General features: G+C 46.4%; 1 protein-coding gene across 3 annotated transcripts in view; it reads left to right on the top strand.

The window, feature by feature from the left end:
- The first annotated feature begins 1158 nt into the window (after window positions 1-1158).
- LOC146355688 (zinc finger protein RFP-like) overlaps window positions 1159-18477 on the top strand; it is a 29423-nt gene continuing 12104 nt past the window's right edge. Inside the window, exons 1-6 of one of the 3 annotated variants that reach the window (XM_084830992.1) lie at window positions 1159-1662; window positions 11114-11209; window positions 11536-11766; window positions 14064-14086; window positions 14774-14892; window positions 17386-17418. In XM_084830992.1, coding sequence (XP_084687118.1) covers window positions 1246-1662; window positions 11114-11209; window positions 11536-11766; window positions 14064-14086; window positions 14774-14892; window positions 17386-17418 — 919 coding nt within the window. In that variant the 5' untranslated portion in view covers window positions 1159-1245. Of the gene's footprint in view, window positions 1663-11113; window positions 11210-11535; window positions 11767-14063; window positions 14087-14256; window positions 14352-14773; window positions 14893-17385; window positions 17419-18477 lie in introns of those variants that run through there. The other 2 variants (XM_084830994.1, XM_084830993.1) reach the window with 2 other exon arrangements.

The raw sequence follows: 18477 nt of genomic DNA, 5'->3' as shown, positions 1-18477 counted from the left end.
TGTTTCTGGACCATTTTCAGAGGCAGCCCCACGTATAATGCATTGCAGTAATCCAGGCGAGAGGTTATCAGAGCATGAATAACTGTAGCTAGGCTATCTCTCCAGATAACGATGCAGTTGGTATATCAGCCTAAGCTGATAAAAGATGCTCCATGCCACGGATCTACCTGTGCCTCAAGTGACAGTTCTGGGTGCAAGAGCACCCCCAAACTACGAACCTGATCCTTTGGGGGAGTGCAACCCCCTCCAGAACAGGTTGAACATCACCTAGCTGGGAAGACGAACCACCCACTAATAGTACCTCTGTCTTGTCTGGATTCTCAGTTTATTAAATATACAGAATACACAAACGTAAGATTAGGAGAAGGCAGAGACATGGAATTCTGGTCTTTGCTGGCATTCACTGCTCAGAGAAGCAACTTATCCTTCCAGTCTCTTCCATGGCCCTTCAGAGTCCATGTTCCCTTCCCGTGCCAGTGGTTGGGGCAGTCACTCAGGGGTGGAGCAGATGCTTTGCATGCAGAATGTCCAGGCTCAATCCCTGATCTCTCCAGATCCTGGGAAACGCCCCTTTCGGAGATGCTCCAGACCTGCTGCCCTTTGCTGGCTACATAAACACCAAAAAAGAGAAAATGTCTCAACGATAAGGAGGACAATAGACACATATTTGCATGTACAAATTCATATGTACAGATGCAAATTTAGATATGACAACTATACCTTTAAATAGGAATAGACTACATGTCACCATAGTGGGGAAGGCTGAGACCAGGTGAGCTGTGTGCCTGCTCAGTTTGATGCCCAGGTGCTGGCTGCTGATGGGCGACTTCAAGGCCCAAGCTGCTCTCCCTTCTTAAGGTTCTTTATCTTTAAACCAGACATGGGTGGGACAGCCCTTCAAATACAGGACTCCAAAAAGAGAATGGTTCTTTGGCAGCCCTTCAAACTGAGGAACCTCTGTGAAGTGGCCACCCTAAGAGCTGGATGGACCAATGCTCAGACTCCGCATAATGCAGCTCCCTTTGTGGCTGTGTCTTGAACTGGAGACCTTTTTAAGGGGAGCCTCTGTAGAAGGCACGAGCCCCCAAGTCCCTCCTCCTGTCTCCAGTTTCAGCACTTCCAGAAAGAGGAACGCCCCATCCTGCCTGCAGCCCGGGGGGGGGGGGGAGAGAGAGAGAGAAGGAGGAGCAGGCAGCAAAAACGAAACTCACCCTGCTGGCGTCATTCTGAAGTTTGCCTGGAGCCATGGCTGCCGGAAGCCCCAGGAAGAGGCTTGAAGACGAAGCGACTTGCTCTGTTTGCCTGGATTTTTTCAGGGATCCGGTGACTCTGGACTGCGGGCACAACTTCTGCCAGGCCTGCATCGAGAAGTACTGGAGCAGTTCGCCCTCAGATCCCGCCTGTCCTCAGTGCCGAGAGAGAGTTCAGCTGCGGAGCCTGAAGCCCAACCGGCAGCTGGCCAACGTGGCTGAGATCGCCAAGGAGCTGAGCGAGCAGCCGAAGCCGGAGGGAGCGGGGCGGAGAGTCTGCGAGCGGCACCAGGAGCCGCTGAAGCTCTTCTGCAGGGACGACGAAGCCCCCATCTGCGTGGTGTGCGACAGGGCCAAGGAGCACCGAGCCCACCGCGTGGTTCCCGTGCAGGAGGCTGCCCAGGAGTACAAGGTCAGGAGGGCCCCCTCGCGTGGAAGGGCAGTGTTTTGAGAGGTGCCAGGGCCGGGGAGCAGGGGGGAGCGACTGCTGAGGGTGGGGTGGGGATGTGGGGATTGCGCCCAGCCCCAAAGTGGGAGAGCTGAGAGGTTGTTGTTGTTGTTCAGTCGTGTCCGACTCTTCGTGACCCCATGGCCCATAGCATGCCAGGCCTTCCTGTCCTGCGCTCTCTCCCGGAGCGTGCTCAAGTCCATATTCATTGCATCGGTGATGCTATCCAGCCGTCTCATCCTCTGCCGTCCCCTTCTCCTTTTGCCTTCAATCTTTCCCAGCATCAGGGTCTTTTCCAGGGAGTTTTCTCTTCGCATTAGGTGGCCAAAATATTGGAGCTTCAGCTTCAGTATCTGTCCTTCCAATGAGCACTCAGGGTTGATTTCCTTTAGGACTGACTGATTTGACCTCCTTGCAGTCCAGGGGACTCGTAAGAGTCTTCTCCAGCACCACAGTTCGAAGGCATCGATTCTTCTGCGCTCAGCCTTCCTTATAGTCCAGCTCTCACAGCCATACATTACTACTGGGAAAACCATAGCTCTGATTAGACGGATTGTCGGCAAGGTGATGTCTCTGCTTCTTACTATGCTGTCTAGGTGTGCCATAGCTTTCCTCCCAAGGAGCAAGCGCCTTTTAATTTCATGGCTACAGTCACCATCTGCGGTGATCTTGGAGCGCAAGAAAATAAAATCTGACCCTGCTTCCATTTCTTCCCCTTCCATATGCCAGGAAGTGATGGGGCCAGATGCCGTGATCTTCGTTTTTTTTAATGTTGAGTTTCAAACCAGTCACTCTCCACTTTCACCCTCAACAAGAGGCTCTTTAGATCCTCTTTGCTTTCTGCCATTAGGGTGGTATCGTCTGTGTATCTGAGGCTGTTGATAATTCTCCCAGCAATCTTAATTCCAACCTGTGATTCATCCAACCCGGCGTTTCTCATGATGTACTCTGAATATGAATTAAATAAGCAGGGCGACAATTTACAGCCTTGTTGTACTCCTTTCCCAATTTTGAACCAATTCGTTGTTCCATGTTCAGTTCTTAACTGTTGCTTCTTGACCCTCGTACAGGTTTCTCAGGAGACAGGTAAGGTGGTCTGGTACTCCCATCTCTTTAACAATTTGCCACAGTTTGTTGTGATCCACACAATCAAAGGCTTTAGCGTAGTCAATGAAACAGAAATAGACTTTTTCTGGAATTCTCTTGCTTTCTCCATGATCCAGCAAATGTTGGCGATTTGATCTCTAGTTCCTCTGCTTCTTCGAAACCCAGCTTGTACTTCCGGTAGTTCTCGGTTCACATACTGCTGAAGCCTAGCTTGTAGGATTTTGAGCATCACCCTGCTGGCATGTGAAATGAGCGCAATTGTACTGTAGTTTGAGCACTCTTTGGTATTGCCCTTCTTTGGAATTGGAATGTAAACTGACCTTTTCCAGTCTTGTGGCCATTGTTGAGTGTTCCAAATTTCATAGAATAGAATCATAGAATAGTAGGGTTGGAAGGGGCCTACAAGGCCATCGAGTCCAACCCCCTGCTCAATGCAGGAATCCAAGTCAGAGCATCCCTGACAAATGGCTGTCCAGCCTCGTCTTGAAGGCCTCCAGTGTGGGAGAGCCCACCACCTCCCCAGGTAATTGGTTCCATTGCCGTATTGCTCTGACACTCAGGAAGTTTTTCCTGATGTTCAGTCGGAATCTGGCTTCCTGTCACTTGAGCCCATTATTCCGTGTCCTGCACTCTGGGATGATCAAGAAGAGATCCTGGCCTTCTTCTCTGTGACAACCTTTCAAGTACTTGAAGAGTGCTATCATATCTCCCCTCAGTCTTCTCTTCTCAAGGCTAAACATGCCCAGTTCTTTCAGTCTCTCTTCATAGGGCTTTGTTTCCAGTCCCCTGATCATCTTTGTTGCCCTCCTTTGAACCCTCTCCAGCTTGTCTGCATCCTTCTTAAAGTGTGGTGCCCAGAACTGGACACAGTACTCCAGATGAGGCCTAACCAGTGCTGAGTAGAGGGGAACTAGTACTTCCCGGGATTTGGAAGCGATGCTTCTATGAATGCAGCCCAAAATAGCATTTGCCTTTTTTGCAGCCACATCACATTGTTGGCTCATATTCAGCTTGTGATCGACGACAATTCCAAGATCCTTCTCGCTCGTAGTGTGGTTGAGCCACGTATCCCCCATCTTGTAACTGTGCATTTGGTTTCTTTTTCCTAGGTGCAGAACTTGGCATTTGTCCCTATTAAATGCCATTCTGTTGTTTTCTGCCCAGCACTCCAGTCTATCCAGATCACTTTGAATTTTGTTTCTGTCTTCCAAAGTATTAGCTATCCCTCCCAATTTTGTGTCATCTGCAAATGTGATCAGCATTCCCTGCACCTCCTCCTCCAAGTCATTAATAAAAATATTGAAGAGCACTGGGCCCAGGACTGAGCCCTGCGGTACCCCACTCGTTACCTCTCCCCGGCTTGAGAAGGTCCCATTGATAAGCACTCTTTGAGTCCGATTCTGTAGCCAACTGTGGATCCATCGGATCGTTGTTTCATCTAGCCCACTTCGAGCTAGTTTGCTCATCAGGATATCATGGGGCACTTTGTCGAAAGCTTTGCTGAAGTCGAGGTATATGATGTCTACAGCATTCCCACGGTCTACAAGGGAGGTGACTTGATCAAAAAATGAGATCAGATTTGTCTGGCAGGACTTGTTTTTGACAAATCCATGTTGGCTTCGAGTAATCACGGCATTGTTGTCAAGGTGCTTCCAGATGGATTGCTTTATGATCTGCTCCAGAATTTTCCCAGGGATTGATGTCAGACTGACTGGTCTGTAGTTCCCAGGTTCCTCCTTTTTACCCTTTTTGAAGATAGGGACAACGTTAGCCCTCCTCCAGTCATCTGGCACTTCCCCGGTCCTCCATGATTTCTCAAAGAGAATAGACAGCGGTTCTGAGAGTTCTTCTGCCAGTTCCTTTATGACTCTAGGATGCAGTTCATCTGGCCCTGGAGATTTGAACTCATTCAAAGTAATGAGGTGTTCCTTGACCATATGCCTGTCGATCTCAAGCTGCAATCCTGCCCCTTCAGCCTGTACTTCGCCTTTGCCAGGGGGGTCATAGACCCTCTTTTGGGAGAAGACTGAGCCAAAGTAGGAATTGAGCACCTCTGCCTTTTCTTTGTCCTCTGTTATCATTTTGCCATCCTTATTTAATAGCTGAACAACCATTTCTTTCCTCTGCCTTTTACTATGCACGTAGCTGAAGAAAGCCTTTTTGTTGTTTTTAGCATCCCTCGCTAACCTCACCTCGTTCTCCGCTTTAGCCTTCCTGACGCCATCCCTGCAATTCTGTGCTACCTGCCTGTACTCTTCCTTTGTTACTTGGCCTTCTTTCCACTTCCTATATGTGTCCTTTTTTGTTTTCAGGTCATCCCTAAGCTTTTTGTGAAGCCACATTGGCTTCTTCTGTTGTCTTCCACCTTTTCTTCTTGTTGGAATTGTTTGTGATTGTGCCTTGAGAATTTTCTTGGACTCCTTTTCTCGCTAGCATTGCTTGCCATGGGACCTTACTGATCATTGTTCTGAGTTTATTAAAATCAGCTTTCCTAAAATCCAGGGTACGCGTTTGAGTACACTCGGCTTTTGCTTCCCTTAGAACCAAGAACTCAAGTACAACATGGTCGCTTTCCCCCAGAGTTCCTGTAACTGCTACTTTATCCACTAAGTCATCTCTGTTGGTTAGGATCAAGTCAAGGATAGCCGATCCTCTAGTTCCTTCCTCTACTTTCTGTAGGAGGAAGTTATCCGCCACACAAGTCAGGAATTTCCTGGAGGGGCCATGTTTTGCAGAATTTGTCTCCCAACAAATATCGGGGAAATTGAAGTCCCCCATTACTACTACATCATGCTTCCTTAAAACATTGGCTATTTGCTTTTCAAAAGTTTCATCCTTGTCTTCTCCTTGATTGGGTGGCCGGTAGTAGACTCCGACCACCAGGTTCCTTTTATTCTTTGCTCCATTTATTTCAACCCAGATGCTCTCGATGGGGCTACCAAGCTCCTCCTCCTGTATTTCTGTGCAGAGATATGTATTTTTCACATACAGTGCAACCCCGCCTCCCTTTCTGTTCCTCCTGTTCTTTTTGAACAAGTTATATCCTTCAACTGCTGTATTCCAGTCATGAGAGTCATCCCACCAAGTCTCAGTTATACCTATCAAGTCATAATTTCCCTCCTGTATTAAGAGTTCAAGTTCGTTCTGTTTGTTTCCCATACTCTGGGCATTAGTATATAGACATCGAAGACCATGTGCTTCATAGTCTGGCTTTCTTCCTACCTGTGTCTGAAGACTATTATTGGGCGCTATCAGAGCTGTTCTCTCCATTGCAGTGCATGCGCCTACGTCCATTGTTACCCCCAACATTACATCTCCCTTCCCCGTAGGATTCAGTTTAAAGCCCTCCTGATGAAGTTCTTCATGCTGTGGCCAAACACATTCTTCCCAGCCTTTGTGAGGTGCAACCCATCCCTAGCCAACGGCCCATCTTCCAGGAAGTATAGCCCGTGGTCCCAGAATCCAAATCTCTCTCGTCGGCACCACCTTCGTAGCCAGTCATTCACCCGGAGTATTTTTCGTTCCCTTTCTATCCCTCTTCTAACTACTGGAAGGATGGATGAGAAAACTATCTGGGCCCCAAAGTTCTTGAGTTTCCTTCCCAAAGCTTCAAAGTCTGACGTGATCTCTTCGTAGCTCCCCTTGGCGGTATCATTTGTTCCCACATGGATGAGAAGAAAGGGATACCTGTCAGTGGGCTTTATGAGTGTAGGCAACCTTTCAGTCACGTCTCTAATCTGTCCTCCCGGGAGACAACATACCTGGTGAGTCCACGGGTCTTCGCGACATACTTGGGTCTCGATCCCACGCAGCAAGGAGTCTCCCACTACTACCACTCTTCTCTTCTTCTTCTTGTAGGCCTGGGTTTCATCGCCTCTGTTTGACTGACCTTTAGCCTCTTGCTCACTCTCATGCAGGTTCCCCTGTGATTCTTCCTCTGCAGGCTGTCCTCCAGTCTCATCTGCAAGTACCTGGAATCGGTTCCACAGCTCCACCGCTTCCACTGGTGCAGAGTGGCGTCTAGTTCTTCTTCTCCTAACTGTCACCGTTTTCCAAGGAGTATCCTCTACTCCATTTTTTTTCACCTCAGCATTTCCCACTGCCTCATCTTGCTGTTGCTCTTCAAGCTTCTGGTCTGCCCTTTGCTGCTGTAGTTCCCCCATTCTGTCCAAGAACTCTTCGTGTTCTCTTATTCCCCGGAGGGTTGACAGTCGCCGCTCCAGTCCACTTACTTTTTCCTCCAGCAGCGTGATCATCTTGCAGTTGTTGCAGGTGTAGGCCATGTTGTTCTCAGGCAAGAAAACAAACATTGCACACACCTTGCAGGTCACCACCACTGGAGAGTCTTGTCCTTCCATTGCCTCTTTTCCCTTTTTGTGTCTAGCTTTGTGAGTGTTCTAGACTAGCCTGTGCCTGCTCCTCTACTCAGTAGAGGTTAAAAGCAGAGTCCCACTGGTGTGGAAGTGTGTGTTACAAGACAAATAAATGAAAAAAAGTTAGTAAAAAAAAATAAAAAAAAAAGTTAGGGGCCTCCCCCTTGACCTCCCCTGCCGAACTCCCCTGGCCAACTCCTGTTTGCTCCCCCTGTTCGCTCGCTCTGTTCTCTCACTCTCTGGGACCTTGCCTGCTTCTGTAGTCCCTGGACCAGCTGGAGCAGCTTGCTCTGCTCTGCTCTGCTCAGCTGGGAGGCGGGAAACGGACTGAAGCTTCCCGCCCAGTCAGCTGCTGGGAGTACTCAGGCCACACCCCTCCAATTCAGTTGGAGCTCTCAGAAGCTCCTGGTGAGCTCACAGCCAGTCAGAAGGATAAAGGGCAGCGCCCAGGGCTTCCTGCAACCCACTTACCTCTTAGCCTCTGTCTCCTTTGTCTCCTTTGTCTCTTCAACCACTGCATATTGTTGGCATATTGAGTGCAGCACTTTAATAGAATCCTCTTTTAGGATCTTAAATAGCTCAGCTGGAATACTGTCATCTCCGCTAGCTTTGTTGTTAGTAATGTAATTTTGTTGTTAGTAATGTAATTCAAGTAATTTTCTTGAAGAGATCTCTAGTCTTTCCCATTCTGTTGTTTTCCTCGATTTCTTTGCATTGTTCATTTAAGAAGGCCTTCTTGTCTCTCCTTGCTATTCTCTGGAACTCTTCATTCAGTTGGGTATATCTTCCCCTTTCTCCCTTGCTTTTCACTTCCCTTCTTTCTGCAGCTACTTGTAAAGCCTCATCAGACAGCCACTTGGCTTTCTTGCATTTCTTTTTCTTTGGGATGGATTGAGTTGCTGCCTCCTGAACAATGTTACGGACCTCCGTCCATAGTTCTTCAGGCACTCTGTCTATCAGGTCTAATCCCTGAAATCTATTCCTCACCTCCACTGTATATTCATAAGGAATATGATTTAGGTCATACCTGAATGGTTTAGTGGTTTTCCCTACGTTCTTCAGTTTAAGCCGAAATTTTGCAAGAAGCAGCTCATGATCTGAGCCACAGTCAGCTCCAGGTCTTGTTTTTACTGACTGTATAGAGCTTCTCCATCTTTGGCTGCGAAGGACATAATCAGTCTGATTTCGATATTGACCATCTGGTGATGTCCACGTGTAGAGTCGCCTCTTGTGCTGTTGGAAAAGAGTGTTTGCTATGATCAGCGTGTTCTCTTGGCAAAACTCTAATAGCCTTTGTCCTGCTTCATTTTGCACACCAAGGCCATGCTTGCCTGTTATCCCGGTGATTTCTTGACTTCCTACTTAGCATTCCAATCCCCTATGATGAAGAGGACATCTTTTTTTGGTGTTAGTTCTAGAAGGTGTTGTAGGTCTTCACAGAACCCATCAACCTCAGCTTCTTCGGCCTCAGTGGTTGGGGCATAGGCTTGAATTACTGTGATGTTGAATGGTTTGCCTTGGATTCGTACTGAGATCATTCTATCATTTTTGAGATTGTACCCCAGTACTGCTTTTCCCACCCTTTTGCTGACTATGAGTGCTACTCCATTTCTTCTAAGGGATTCTTGTCCACTGTAGTAGATATGATGGTCACCTGAATTAAATTCACCCATGCTTGTCCATTTTAATTCGCTGATCCCCAAGATGTCGATGTTCAATCTTGCCATCTCATGTTTGACCACCTCCAGCTTACCTTGATTCATTGATCTGACATTCCAAGTTCCTAAACAAGATTGTTCTTTACAGCATCGGACTTTCTTTTCACCACCAGACACATCCACAGCTGAGTGTCCTTTCGGCTTTGGCCCAGCCGCTTCACTCTTTCTGGTGCTACTTGGAAATTCCCTCTGCTCTTCCCCAGTAGTATATTGGACACCTTCCGACCTGAGGGGCTCATCTTCCGGCGTCATCTCTTTTAGCCTTGTGATAAGTTCCATGGGGTTTTCTTGGCAAGAATACTGGAGTGGGTTGCCATTTCCTTCTGCAGTGGACCACATTTTGTCAGAACTCTCCACCATGACCTGTCCATCTTGGGTGGCCCTGCACGGCATAGCTTATGGCTTCACTGAGTTACGCAAGCTCCTTCGCCACAACAAGGCAGTGATCCATGAAGGGGAGCTGGGGGATGGGTCTGGATAAAAGTCGGATCCACATGAATTGGCATCTGTATATGATTGCATTGTTGATCTTTTCTGTGGTGAGGAAGTTTACTGTGTCATTTGCATAGATTTTTCTTTTTTTTATATCTGCATGCTTATTTCTGCAGTACTGTGTCTGCATGCCCCCCCCCACACACCAGTAACATTTTAAGAGATGTTTATGATATAACTCTAATGAACCTGAATCTGTTTCTATGAGTATTCCAAGATTCTTCAACTGCTATTTACCTCTTGCAGGAGAGAAGGAGTTTTACTAACTTTAATTGGATGACTATATGGTATCCCAGAAAAACTGTGTTCATCTACTTTAGCAAGAACAGCAGAGATCATAAACAGAAATGACATACATTGGCAGGGCAACATTCTGGGTCTTAAAGTTTCCCTCCATTCTGCACATATAAATAATAGTAAAGGATTACTGAGGCTTCGATCCTATATTCACTTACCAGGGAATAAGTCCCATTGAACTCAGTGGGGCTTACTTATGAATAGACATATGTAAGATTACACTGTAAAAGAACGTTTCACTATTCTGTAGCAAATGAAAATAAAATTTCCATTGCTTCTTTTGTAATGCTAGTTACAACATTTCCCTTGCCTTCAGCACCATAGAAAACCTATGCATGTTTGCTCACAAGTTAGTCCCACTGTGTTCAATGGAGATTACTCCCAGGAAAGGCTGTGATCCTATGCTTACTTAGAAGCCTCATTGAGCTCAGTGGAGCATGTATAGAAGACATGTGCTGTGAATGATTCACTCTTTTTGTGAATTTTTCTAACCTCTAAGTCAAAAAGTTCTTGCCCTCAAAGCATCCTACTGACAAATCCAGATGGCAAATCACCCAGGGGAGGGGGAGGAGTGACTGCTGAGGGTGGGGTGGGGTGGGGATATGGGGACTGAACTGGCTCCAGCCCCAAAGCAGGAGAGCTGAGAGACGGGTCTGGATAAAAGTTGAATCGTCAGAATTGGAAACCCCCTTGATTTCATATGCTTTTTACAGGGGAAAAGGCTCCCCATGTCATGGACTGAGGCAGATTTTGTGAGGTGTCGGGGCAGGAAAGGAGGGGAGAGCAACTGCTGAGGGCGGGGGACTGAACCGACTTCAGCTCCGCAGCAGGAGAGCTGAGAGACTTCCTTGAAGGAAGTTGCTGGGTTAAAGCTTCCAGTCTTGAGCCCCGTGGCTGGGAAAGGGCTCACCTGCTCTGATGTTTTGACCCCAGTTAAGGTGAACTGTTAAACTACAGAAGGGTTTGGACAATGGAAAGTGGTCTGAGAATGTTCCTCTCTTCATCTTGGAGTGTTAGCCTATTCAGGCTGTACTCCTAAGCATTTTTAGACAGAAAAAAGTCCTACAATTCCCAGCATCCTCCAGCCAGCCAAGCGTGCAGTTATAGGGCCTTTTTCTATCTAAACATGTGCAGGATTTCACCTTAAATCTATTTATATACTTTATGGGATAAAGACTCAAAGGTATTTTCCCCACTGCCCCCCCCCCCAACCACTGGAATGCAGAGAACAAGGGTATTTTTTAATCTTATCTGTCTCTGATTCTTTCTCATTGACATTTTAAATATATTTAGGGTGCAATGCATGTTTAGACAGAAAAAAGTCCTACAACTCTCAGCATTTCCTGAGCAACCATGTTTTCTGCATAGCATTGCACCCTTAATAAACCTCTAGAATGGAATCAAACAGGAGTTGTTTTCTCTCTTTAGGATCAGATCTGTAACTGCCTGGAGACACTGAGGAAAAAGAGAGAGAAAATTCTGGCACACAAAGCAGACACAGAAAAAGAAAGCCAAGACCTGCTTGTAAGAGTCATTACTGCTTGAAACTGAATGACTACAAGAAGAAATATCTGGAAAGAAATGAATGTTACATGCAGAAGAGTCCAATCACAAGGCACCCTTGTTCCTCAGAACTTCTTTGATTTGGAAAGACCCGATCTTCCCATAAAATGCTCGTGAAAGGGCATACTAACCCTTGCAAGTCTTTTGAAAACTCTTTCCCTGACTGATGTTGATAGAATCTCTTTGAAAAGGGCAGAAGTGTCCTTCATATGCGATTCTCATCACCTATCTTTAAACCCTTCAGAAACTCATTATGTTCCTGACTTCTTTCCCTCTGCTTGTTGCAGGAACAAGTGGAAGCAGAGAGAGAAAAGACAGTGATTCACTTCCTAGAACTACACCAGTTTCTGGAAGAACAAGAGAAGCTTTTGCTGGCCCAGATGGAAGAGGTGGAGAAGGAGATTAGAAGGCAAAGGGATGAGCACCACGCCAAAATCTTGGAGGATCTCTCTTCTCTGGAAAGAATAATGCAGGAAATGGAGGAGAAGTGTCAACAGTCAGTGAGTGAACTCCTGCAGGTAAGATGGCAAAAACAGCCAAGGTTTCTCTCATCGTGGGAATACTGCTTCTGAACCTTTTGTATGCTTTCTTTACTTACACAAGACGTGGAGAGGCCCAATTCATAGTGCTGGTAACTGGGTTTGTTATGTCAAGGAGCATCTAAGAACAACAACATAGTGTGTTCACCTTAGTGTGGTCTATTCTGAATTGGGGGATTGCTTCCACACCAGCTGTTTAGTCTGGAATTGTCATCTTTCATCCACTCGGTTTTTAGGGAGAATCCAGACAATGTTGTTGTCAATCTGTTGCATCTCACTGTTTTATATCGTGTCCTTTTGCCTTCTTCATAGTCCTGATTTGTGGAGAATTCTCTCAAAACACAAATGTAACACCACTCTGTCCTGTGTGAACTGGCAAAGTGGTGTTGAGGGGTTTTTTCAAGGCGACATGCCATTAACTAAAAGCTTCCTTGTTGTGATTTTGCCATCATAATAGTTGGAAACTGGATTCTGGACCAGATGGATATTTACCAGTTATTTCTTTATTTTAAGAATTTACATGCCACCCTTCAACATACTTTCCAGGGACACTCACAAGTTAAAAGAATAAGGACACAATCCTATAGAGATAGATGGGCGCCTCCGACCTCCCCTGAAGTCAGAGGCAACTGCCTATCCAATGCAGGGCGGAAGCAGCACAGAGGAGAGGATTCCCTCTGTGCTACAGCCACCCTGCAGTTTGCTTTATACGTGCGGCTTCGGGGAGGGGGAGGGGGTGGGAACGTGGCTGGAGACCATATAGGAAGCTGTCTAAAACAGCTTCTGAGGTCTCCTCCCATTCCCGCCCCCAGGAACGCCCCGTTTTCGCCCCTGCATGTTCCATGTTGGAGGCAGCGGTGCGGTTCTCTCTGCATGAGCTATGCAGGGGTGGGGGTGGGGAGCACAGTTTCTGGCAACCAAGCTTGGAGGGAAATTCCTATGGCCATCTAGACAATGTCTAGTGGCTATAGGATTGCTCTCAAAATGATCTTATCCAGCTGGACTGCTCTTATGTAGAGTTTCATAGCTGAGATCTTTTGCCATGGCTGGCATTCCTCTTATTGTATTCTAGTTTGTGAAAATATTTCCTTGATATAAAAGAGAATGTCACATTTATCTAATTGCTCAGAAGGAAATGTTAAAAAGAGAAATGTATAGAATGTTCGGTTAGTCTAAGACAGAAATAGGAAACTGACACCAAAGGGCTCAGTTCATCTGGCTTCCAAGATTATGCACTTCGACTGCTTTCTCTTGTAAAAACCTGGAGACATAGACCTAGTTTGCACATAATGCTAACACATGGTATAGGTCATTTTCTGCATTGTCATGCTGTGTGAACGCAGCCATGCTAACAAACCATGGTTGGTTAACTGTGAACAAGTCAGAAAGAGAACCCATTGTTTGCTTTTAAATTGTCAACTTAGGTTGTTTAAACCATTAGTTGTCAGTACGTCTGAACCCAGAACCGTGGATTGTTCATGGGTTGTTTGACTAGACTACAGAGGCGGCGGGCAAGAGCAGTAAAAAAAAATCAACCGATCTACATGCTGGTACTACAGTGCCATAAAGGCAGTTGGGATACAGGGAAGGAGCAGGTGAAGGTGGAGGGATTGAGAAAAGAAACCACGGTTTGTTCGACAGTTTGCCAAACAAACCCTTTAGTAGGGCAACAAACCATGGGTTAAATAAACCATGGGTTAGCATTATGTGTGAACCAGGCCATTAAGACCTATTTAACCCCTTCCCTTTCCCAGTGTGAACAGCAATAGATTTTTTCCTTATGCACCTCAGCTACTTAAAGGGAGCCTTAAATAGGTGGCAGGAGAGTTCAGATCCCTTATTTCTTTCGGCACCTGGTCCACCAGGTTCTGGGCAGAGGGAACTGCCAACCTGACACCTGCTGCAGAATGCACTGCAGGACAAGATGGTGGATGTTGGGGTGGGGCTTGAATCTCTGAAGTGTGAGTGTGTGTGTGGACTAGGAGATAACATTTTATGGCTCCATGTAAGAAAAAACAGGCCCATGTGCAGCTTTTCAGGACAGCTGGAGACTCGGTGTGCATGGAAAATGTTCCTGTGCACATCTTGCAGGTAGAATGTTTTGCTGCTTGTCCTTGACCAATACCCATTTATCTGCTACAGTTTTAAAGTCTTTAAAGTAGACTGCTCTGCATTGGGCTGAAATGGCTCCAGTTTGCCTGCTGAAATCATTTTGTCATTTTCTCTACATTGTGGCTGGCGCTCAGTTCCCTTTTCTTTCTCTCCTTTCCCTGTAGGATATTAGAAGCACCTTGAGGAGGTAAGTGGATCCCTCTTGCTTCCCTTCTTACTTCATGATGCTGGGAAGGGTCAGGATAGCATGAAAGGAGTTTGGCCCTACAGGCTCCTGGGGCGGGGGGCAAACTCCTTTCATGCTTTCCTGAATGCTGGAGGATGTGGACTCTGATGTTTCATAGAGGAAAAGTGTGATACAGTTTTGAACTTATAACACCCCTATTCTCACACCAAGGATCATCACTCCCTCCTGTGCTGCTGAAGATTCTTCTCTGCTTGCTATATACCAGGCAAGGACAACCTATTTTGGTCCAGGGGCCGGATTGCTTCCTGGGACCAAGCTGGCAGTCTGGATGATGTCACAGGAGTGGGGGCCCTCCCCAAAGCCCTTCTCCCTCCCGTGATATCATCATGCACCACCCATGCCTTTCTCTGTGCAGAAAGAGGCATGGAGAAAGCGACTTGTCCAGCTCCTGCAAGTCCTGATGGAGTCTTTCTGCCCCACTCGTGTCTGAATCAGGCCCTGCAAGCCTCAAGTGAGTTAGGTGCCTCCTTCCCATGCTGCTTGCATCCCAATTGGGGCATGAACAACGTGGGAAGGGACTCAGCCAGGGTTTGCAGGACTGGGTCCTGCAAGTCCCAGCAGAATTGGGCACCTCCCTCCTGCTCTGCTCACATCCCAATTGGGTCAACGTTTGTTTCTTTTCTCCAGGTGCGAGGAGAATGAGACATTTGAGGATCCAGTGGCTTTCCCTCCAGAGCTGTTGTGGAGGATCTGGGACTTCCCTGATATAAATCCCTTCCTGGAGGGTGTTATGAAGCAGTTCAGAGGTAATAAAGCATGCTTGCAAAGAAGAATGGTTGTATTGGATTGGTCCAGATGTGGGTGGTAAAGATCCCTTATAATGTTGGCAGCGTTGGAAAAATAGGAAACTTAGGGCAAGTTTGGACAATCAGCGGGGGAAACAACACACTATTGGTTGTTCCCCCCACCGGTCACACGACTGGGATTACTCTAATTATCCGCGCTGCGTCACGGGCTGCCATGTTGTTCAAACCTGGTACACAGCACCAGTGTAGTTCATTTTCACCCACTCTACAATCCATACTGCAAAGTATTGTTTTCCTCCCTGATTGTCTGAACCTGGTATTAGTGTTCCAGCTGAGAGGATAAAATGAGTTCATTGTAGAAAGGGCTCTGTTTAAAATTGCTCCTGCAAATGTAGCACAGAATCTTCTAGGGTTTTAAAAAATATTATTCTTCCCTTTTATCTCTACTCACCCATCACCATTCCTTCTAATACCTTTTCAAGTTTTCCTGTGCTTGCGTGAATATGGCCAACATCGTACCAATCATGCACGAGAGGGATATATCAGTAGACGTCAGGTTAATCCTGAGGTTTGCAAGGCTGCAAAAAATATTTTCAAAAACAACAGCACAACCCTAAAAGGTAGGGCAATCCCCTCAACCCCAGTGATAACTTGATAGCATGGAATATTGACAGGCTGGGAGCTTTTCTCCATAAGGCATTTGTTGTGCACTTGTCATTACCTACTTTTGGTTGTTTACAGGTTCTTTAAATGACGTTGTGACCCTCCAGCTTTGCTTCTGTCTGTAAACAGTGCTTTCTGTGAGTTTTTTTTAGGGCAGGGAAAGCAGAGTATTATTTCTGGTGGGAAAAGAAAGCACAATTTCCTCTTGTGTATTTGCACTATCTAGCTATACCACAGTGCCTCCTAGAGGTTATGTAGCAGAAAAGCAGGAAAGGAAACGCTCCTTGAGTAGTGCTTGGTTCTCAATTCAGTGACGAAACTAGAAGTAGATGCAGCAGATTAACTGACTCATGTACAAAAGCCCAGTGAGGAAAAACAAAACAAACCTGACAACTGGCTGGGAGAGTTAATGGAATGGTGTGGCATATAGAGATACATAGAGATAAAAAGTGCGGATGTAACCCTCTCTTTGTCTGGATAGGTCATTTCCTGTTTCACATTGTGAAGCCATTTTAAAATGTCCTCAGGGATGGAACTGAGTACTGCTCATAGAAATCAAAGATTTAAATGTAATTGCGATTGAGCATGACTGTGTCCGCCCCCCCAAAAAAAACAAATAAAGAAAAAGTCTGGAAACAGGCCTATCAGGACTGAATGTTTAGTGGGTGTGTGATGCTGATTGACAGTGGGGGACAGTGAACATAATGGAGTGGTTGAGGTATCAGAAGACTTCCTGAAACCCCAAACATCTTTAGAAAATAAACTTTAAGGGGGGGACCTGAAAAACAGCCCCATAACAGTGCAGTGACATGAAATTTTGACAGCCGGAATGGGAAAAACTGACAGCATAGTCTGTGGGATGAAGAACAGAATGGAGTGTCTGGAACCTTGGACCACAAGCACTCCATACTGCAGTATTTTGTTGCAAAGCTCCAGTTGTTTGTATCTGTTGGTGTTTCAGGTCCCCCATTTTTTAACTGGGAGGAAGAAACTGAAAAAGCATCCAAAAGAAGTTGTTGGAGGCTGTAATTTGATTTTTCAGGGAATCCTCCCTTAGTGCATGTAACTTCACAGCCTGTTTTGAGGCATCTTTCTCAGTGCTGCCCTCTCTATGTGACTGTGACCAAAACGTAGCTATCAAAACTGGCCCCTGTGAATAACTCTTCCTGCTTCAATGTGTTGTAGTTGGGCTTACCTGGAGAATGGTCTCCAGGTGACTGGTGGCTTTCATCTCTGAAGCTAAGCCTGTCTAGGCCTGGCGAGAGAAACCTCTCTCGGAATAGTAAATTAGAATTTACTTAATCCTTTACTTGAAATATGGCAAAGTTAGTTCCAAGAGTTGTTATAAGCATGATGATGTGATCAGTGGTGCATCTAGGGCTGGGCCTTGGGGTCAAAGTCCACAGCCCTGCTGCTCAGGGGTCCCTCAAATGACCACCCAGAGAGTGACAGGTGATGAGGGAATCAGAAGCAAATCCCTTTTCGTACTGGTAGTCACAATGGTGCTATGATTTGAGTGAGTTTTAAATGCAAAACTGCAGAGGCTCAGTGTGTGTGTGTGTGTGTGTGTACACACACACACACACAAATATAAATATAAATTTTAAAAAATCAGGGTTGTCAAGCTCTAACATAACAGGAATGTAGAAGCATGGAATGGTGGGTGGGGTGGGAGGCAAAGAGAAATGTTAGCTGTTGGGCTTCACAACTGAAGTAATACTGATGACCGTCTAAAGGGCCCCCCAATAAGATCATGAAGTCCAGGGTCTAAAGTTATCTAGCTGCACCACTGGATGTGATCCTTAGTCCCTGTTTCCTTTCCTTCCCCAGACACACTGATCTCTGGACTTCAGCTGCAGAAAGGTAAACTGTGGGGTCTGACAGAGCACCAGATTTCAGGGATTTGGGCCTTGTCAGAAATGTATCTGCTTGTATTTCATTGGAGTCCACCATTTCTGACATGGGGGCTCCTGAACTGGAAATAAGGCCACGTTGGGTCGGTTTGCACAACACACTGTGCTCACCGTGGGTTATTTAACCCACAATGAGCCGTGACGTACGCTTGATGTGAGCGGACGGCATTCTGAATGTGCAACCCCTGGGGGGTTGCAGCATGTCATGCCAACCTGGCATTGTGGGTTATTTGGGGGTTAAACAACCCTTGCACATCCCTACTACAAACAGAGGGTTATGCAAGGCTTGTTTAACTCCCAAATAACCTATGATGGCTGGGTTCGCACAAAACACAACCCCTGAGCGGGGATGCATATTCATAATTTACTGTGTGCTTTTTGGTTTTAATTTTTGTGAACTGCCCAGAGAGCTTCGGCTATTCGGTGGTATAGAAATGAAATATAAATAAATAATGGCGGCTGCATGCACCCAACATGCACCACGGCTCATTGTGTGTTAAATAACCCATGGTGAGCCCAGCGTGTAGTGCGAACCAGGTCTATGAGTAATATGAAAGAAGGAGGGAGTAGTTCTGTGCCAATTCCCATATATTTTAAAACATACACACAGCTTCGTCCTTGACATGAGAACTGTGCTGGGTGAAGGCTTTAAAAAAATAAAACCTCCATTGGCACACCTATAGAGGTTTTCTCTCTCTTTTTTAGCCCACCCTGGGGGGGCGGGGTAGGGAGGGAAGCAGCAGGATAGGAAGGGTCAAACCTCTCCTACTCGTGCACAGTGGTTCTGATCTGGATTGGGCCTTTGTGCACTTATATTGAGGTAAGAAAAACTGTGCGGACCAGCTGCGTGCTATGTTTTTAACATAGACCAGCCATTCCCAACTTGGTGACCTCCAGATGTGTTGGACTACAACTCCCACCATCCCTAGCCAGCATGGCCAGGGGAAGGCTGATGGAGACATTCAACTGAATGCATGTAGACTAGGGCCATGCTGCTGCTTTCCCCTAC

The sequence above is a fragment of the Heloderma suspectum genome, chromosome 2 (genome assembly GCF_057233095.1).
Source record: "Heloderma suspectum isolate Gila_16-S chromosome 2, 16-S_ref, whole genome shotgun sequence".
Lineage (NCBI taxonomy): Eukaryota > Metazoa > Chordata > Lepidosauria > Squamata > Helodermatidae > Heloderma > Heloderma suspectum.
This window is presented reverse-complemented; position numbering and strand designations above follow the sequence as displayed.